A 6,000-nucleotide genomic window follows, 5' to 3' on the forward strand; every position below is an offset into this window, starting at 1 on the left:
TTTTGTTCAGCACTTCTGAAATCCCTCAGTTTCGGCTGCCGTACGATGTCGTGAATTTTGAGATTGAGCTTATGAAAGACCTTGGTGTAAAGGTGAGCAAGAGACATAACATTTGTCTGTATATTGCAGAGAAAGAAAGAGGAAAGCTTCACACTGGAGATTAACGGCCAATGCTGTGCATTTTAGGAATGAACAATTAAAAGCTATCTTAGGCCTAGCAGAAAGATGCTTCCCCTTGCTTAGGGCGTTTGTCTGTCTACTGTCTGAATGCCACGGGCCTGGAAAAGGGCAATCAATAGTTCTCATCTGGCACACCTGCATGTGATTAATTGTCTGTTAGAAACAAATTCCTAAATAGCTTTAGGGGTTCGGTGCAGCCAGCAGAGGATTTGCCTCCTTTAATCATGTTTTGTTCAGGCAAGTTGTGAGCTCTCTGAAACACTAGCATTTCAACCCCTGGATTAACACTTCTTCCAGAAATGTTTTTCTTTATTATGTACATCATGATATTCTTGTCTGGTTTTTCTCAACATAAGCAATAAATTCATGAGGAATAAGATAGTTATGCTTTGTCCAATAAATATTATGTTCTTCTTTTAAAGGTGGACAAGATGCTGACATATACTTCCAGAATAAAACTTTAGACATGCTGATTTTCCATTACTACTATGATTCTGTGACTTTATCTCTTCAGTTGTTTAAAATTGTTTAAAAATGGTAATTTTTCTATAAAGCACAATTGTTTAATAATGTATCAGAACATGCATCGTTTCTATCTACAAGGGATATGTTGAAAAATTAGCAGCAAACCTTGTGTGGATTTTGCTTTTACTAAGAAAACCTAAAAGTTATCAATATTGGGAAACAAAACACTATTTTGAACGTTTGTATTTGTTTCTGTTTATATATCATTTAACATGGTTGAGTAATGAACTTTCACATAAAATTATCAAACAAATACTCTGATCACAATAATGCAGTGTGGACGTGCACAGCATCATAAACATAAGCATTAAAAACTACCATGCTCAAATCGATGTTTTGTGAAGTACTAGCTACAAAGGCACATTTGGGAAAGTTCTTTAAGTGTCTTCCACTTTCAATTTAAATTTTTACCTGATTCTCACTAAATAACCAGAGTATTATGTACTAAAACTTCAAACTTATATGCTTCATGTTTTTTCCAGCCAAAGACAAGTCAGAAATTGTTTTAAGGTATTTTGAAAGCAGTATGGAAAGGGTTGATGACACATATCTATAATTTCAGAATCAGGAGGTTAAATGATTGTATTGATTTTTCACAAGAAACACTATTCTCATTACTTTAGGACTTATGAGGACCTAGAATTATACAAAATACTATGTGAAGAAAACATACATTTTTTATGGCCATATTGCTTTCTAAGTTTACAATTAGGTAGCCCTGATTATGTCCAGCATATTATTATCCTTACTCAATATCTGTTCATAAAGTGAAAGACTTCTGTTTGAGTAAAGTTTATCTATATTTGGGCAGAATATTTTTGAGGTATTGCCTTTCGAAAGTTGAACAAAGATTCATCACCATTTTATATATTTGAATTTTCCCTTTTATTTATTATTCTCTCATGTATCATTTCCTCACCTTGGTTTCACTTCCCTCCTCTCCTCCAAGTCCGTCCCACACACCTTCCCACAGCCACACATCCACTGCTCATCCCTTTCCCTTCAGAAAAGAGCGAGCCTTCCAGGGATATCAACCACCATGATATAACATGTTACAATACAACTAGGTACACACTCAAATACCAAGGCAATTTGACTAGGTACACACTCAAATACATACTGGGTAAAGCAACCCAGTAGGAGGAAAAAAGTCCCACAAGGAGGCAAAAGAGTCATAGATGGCCCCTGCTCCCTTGATTAGGAATCCCACACCACCACCAAGCTTCTGAGCTATAACATATATGCAGTGGACCTTGGTCAGACTGATGGAAGCTCCAGGATTGCTGTTGCAGTCTCTGTGAACCCCCTATATACACTAGTTAATTAATTCTGTGAGCCATGTTCTTGTGGTATCCTTGACTCTTCTGGCTCCTACAATCCTTCCTTCCTCTATTCCACAGGATTCTCCAAACTCTGCCTAATGTTTGCCTGTGGCCCTCTGCATTGGCTCTTATCAGTCGCTGAAGATTATGCTAGTTTCTGGTCTATGAGTATATGGCAGAATGTTATTCAGAATCATTTCAGCGACTTTTCCCCCAGTCATATTTGGTCTCTGGGCTATCCAGCCTCTGGTTCCTGGCCCTCCAGGCACTGCCAGGCCAGGGTTTCATCTGGTGCTGTGGGTCTCAAGTTTGACCACCCATTGGTTGGCCATGCCCACAAGTTCTGTGCCACTTTTACCCCAGCATATCTTGTAAACACGAAAATCTCTGAGTTGCATATTTTGTGGCTGTGTTGGTGTCTCAATTCCTCCACTTGAAGCCTTTCCTGGTTACATAATATGACCTATTCAGGCTTCATACTCTCCATTCCAGGAGTCTTCATTAGTGTTACCCTCACAGATTCCAAGGGGTTTCCATTGTACAAGGTTTCTACCTCAACACTAAACTGTACCCCCAGTTCCAGGCATGCCGCCAGTATTCTCTCCCTTCACCTGCCCCACCTAACCCCTCCTGTTCTCATCCCCACCCACCCCCAACCCACCTGCAAAAATCTATTTTATTCCTCCTTCCCAGTTAGATCCATGTGTCCCCTTGAGCTGTCCTTGTTACTTAGCTTCTCTGAGTCTGTGGATTGTAGCATGGTTATATGTTACTTTATGGCTAATATCCACTTATAAGTGAGCACATACCATGTTTGCATTTCTGGGTCTGGCTGACCTCACTCAGGATGATTATTTCTTGTTCCAACCATTCGCATGCCAATTTCATGGTGTTACTTTTTTTTAACAGACAAATAATACTTGATTGTCTCAATGTACTACATTCTCTTTATGCATTCTTTGGTTGAGGAACATTTGGGGTCTTTCCAGAGTCTGGCTATTATGAATAAAGCTACTATGAACATAGTTGAGCAAATGTCCTTGTGGTAAGGTGAAGCATCTTTTAGGTCTATGCCCACAGAGTTGTATTTCTGGACCTTGAGGTAGATCATTTTCCAATTTTCTGAGAAACTGCCATATTGATTCTCATAGTGGCTGTAACAAGTGGCAAAGACTTTTTCTAAGAGGCAGTATTTCCAAAGTTTTTCCAAAGTTATCAAAGTTTTCATAACTGAATTTCAGTACAGATTTTGCTGGTATGTAGCTTCTAGGCAAATTTTGTTACTACTGTTGAATTTCTTAGCATAGATTTAGACACAGTCTTTTCTTAGGTTAACAGATCATATCACCAATATTAGTTATTTTAATTGCCATCTCTTTCTAAACGTGATAGTTTTTAAATCTTTGTTTCTTGATAAACCATGCTTCTGTTTTTCATTGCCAACATTATGTTTAAAAGAACCAGTTCTCAAAGTTTTGTGTTTTCTCATTCATTAATAGCTGGTTGGATCTTTATATGTTTCCCCTTTATTCTTAGTGTTTTTTAAACTTTTTGCTAGCACACTGAAATTATAGAATTCAGATGACTCCAATGACCTTAAATATCCTCATTATTAAACCTACAAAAATGAAAAGCAGTTAATTATACAACTAAAAAGCTTTTTTTTTTAAAAAACCCAAACTTTTCACAGGCCTCTTGCAAAGAGGAAATGTGCCATCTCTTGCAACACAGTGAAGAGTCCTGCCCTTGGCCATCTGTGCATGTTAGCTGTAGTCAGTACTCTTTCATTGATAAATACAGTTCTTTGATGACTCACAATAGAGATTTTATCTGTCAGGAATATAATGCTGTCAAAGCCCAAGGTAACTTACCAGGTTTTTTGCTCTTTTTCCTCTGTGAGACAGGATTGAACTTTCAGTTCTGTCTTTCTGGGTGCAGATACACAGGCTCACACATAGCAGTTGTGCTCCCTAAACTTTACACAAGAGGATAAGCCTCAGTAACATATTCATATTCCACCTTCTATTCCATGGGAACCTTGAGCTCAGCAGCATGTTGACCAAATCATTCCTAGGCAGCCCAGACTAGCATGGTGTCATGATAGAGTAGGTAATTTTTGGGTTCTGCAGGAAGTCAGAGTTCTTTGCAGTACACATTCTGTGGTTGACATATCTTAGAGGTGAATTATAAGTCTCCTCAAGTGGTAACTGTTTCTCATTCTCAAGTGGAATAAGTCTCCGTTTACCAAATCAGTAATCATACTCATGGTCTCCTCAGCCTGATCAGTCAGCTTCAGAAATTGCACCACACCTGTCACAGAGAGCCCAGACAGGGCTATTCCCTATGTAAGCCTACAGTAGTCTACATTCATCCTGTGGGAAGCATCTAATCTCAACAAGGGACAGACTTCTGAAGTCAACGGAGATTTGATGGGTACCGCTACCATCTCTCCCCATCCTCCCCACACACTGGATATAATATAGTGCCAGAGAAACTGTCTCACTAAGGTTTCTGATCCTTGCATGTAGACTTCCCAGCTGTGATAGCTTTTTCAACTCTTACAGCACCGACCAGAGATACAGTTGGGGATTACTTAACTGACAAGTGTAACAATTTCAATTATGGCTTTAGAGAGAAAGAGAATGCTCACTGACAGGGTCAGTGTCTCTGATGGTCCACTGGGACCCAGACTTTAGTCAGGCTCTATTTTACCTTTCACATGGGTCCCTACTTTGTGTCTCCAGGTATCAATGTCAATAAAGATCATGTGCCTAATAGTCCTTGAAATGTCTGATTATCCCTATTTCCCTCTTGCACAGTTGCCTGAGTAAATGGCTCTCATTCCCTATGGAGAACCAGGGTAATTATTGTAGTATTTATTTGCCAGGATACTGCAGAGTTCTACCTAGGAGCATGGTGTCTCTCTTGTACAGAAGGTTTCCAATGGCAGATTGATTCATGGGTCAGAGAGATGGGTCGTGGTTAATGACACTCATCATTGAACTTGATAACCTGAGCTCAATCCCTAGGCCCATATGGTCAAGTAGAGACCTGACTCCTGCAAAGTTATCCTCTGACCTCTGTTACATGTGACCCCCCACCTGGTTAGTTGCCTTCCAAAAATAAGTACAATGACATTTTAATTGAATCTTGTTTGAGACCAACCAAAATATTGTAACTTGTAGTCAGAGTGATTAATCTGTCCCTTTGATTCGTTCATATTGCATGAACAATATCCCGTGGAGATACCCTATACTTTGTAAAGACTTTATTGAAATACTTTACAGTCAGGGGCATGGAGAGATAGCTCAGTGGTTAAGAATGCTGGTTGCTCTTTCCAAATATCTGGGCTCAATTCCCAGCACTGACGTGGCAGCTAAGAACTGTCTGCAACTTCAGTTCCAGAGGATCCAACACCCTTGCACAGAAGTACACGCAGGCAAAATACCATTGCACACAAAATAAAAATAAGTTAAGGAATTTAAAAAGGAAAGAAATACCTTACAGTCGAATGTTTTGAATATGGCCGGAGTGACGCTTTACTATCTTAACTACAAAACGCATGCTAATTCCATTATTTTATAGTGTGATTTCTTGTGTAAACATTCTGCTCTCACTTGAATTTTTGGAATTTTTTGGATCTTTGATCTCCCTTATTTTCTTATTATTATCATGTTATATCTTATACTTAACATAGTGCTTTCAACATATGCGAGGTGAGAAGTTTTACAGACTCTGCTTTACCTTTATGAATTTCCTTTCAAATTAGCATACAAAGTAACAGGGTTACTTATGGCATTTCCATACCTACTTAATTTGGGGAAATTCTTCCTGTCTATTTGCTATGCCACTCTACTTTCATGTCATATGTGTTTAATTACCCTTGCCATTCTCTCATAAAAGAAAGAAAGAGAGAGAGAGAAAGACACACACACACACACACACACACACACAGAGAGAGAGAGAGAGACAG

At 38.9% G+C, this 6,000-nt stretch overlaps 1 protein-coding gene across 1 annotated transcript in view; it reads left to right on the forward strand.

The window, feature by feature from the left end:
- Dpyd (dihydropyrimidine dehydrogenase) overlaps positions 1-6,000 on the forward strand; it is an 877,326-nt gene that overhangs the window by 249,076 nt on the left and 622,250 nt on the right. Inside the window, 1 exon segment of the mRNA XM_051165995.1 lies at positions 11-92. Within this exon segment, the coding sequence (XP_051021952.1) occupies positions 11-92 (82 nt within the window).

This window comes from Acomys russatus, chromosome 23 (genome assembly GCF_903995435.1).
Source record: "Acomys russatus chromosome 23, mAcoRus1.1, whole genome shotgun sequence".
NCBI classification, from domain to species: domain Eukaryota; kingdom Metazoa; phylum Chordata; class Mammalia; order Rodentia; family Muridae; genus Acomys; species Acomys russatus.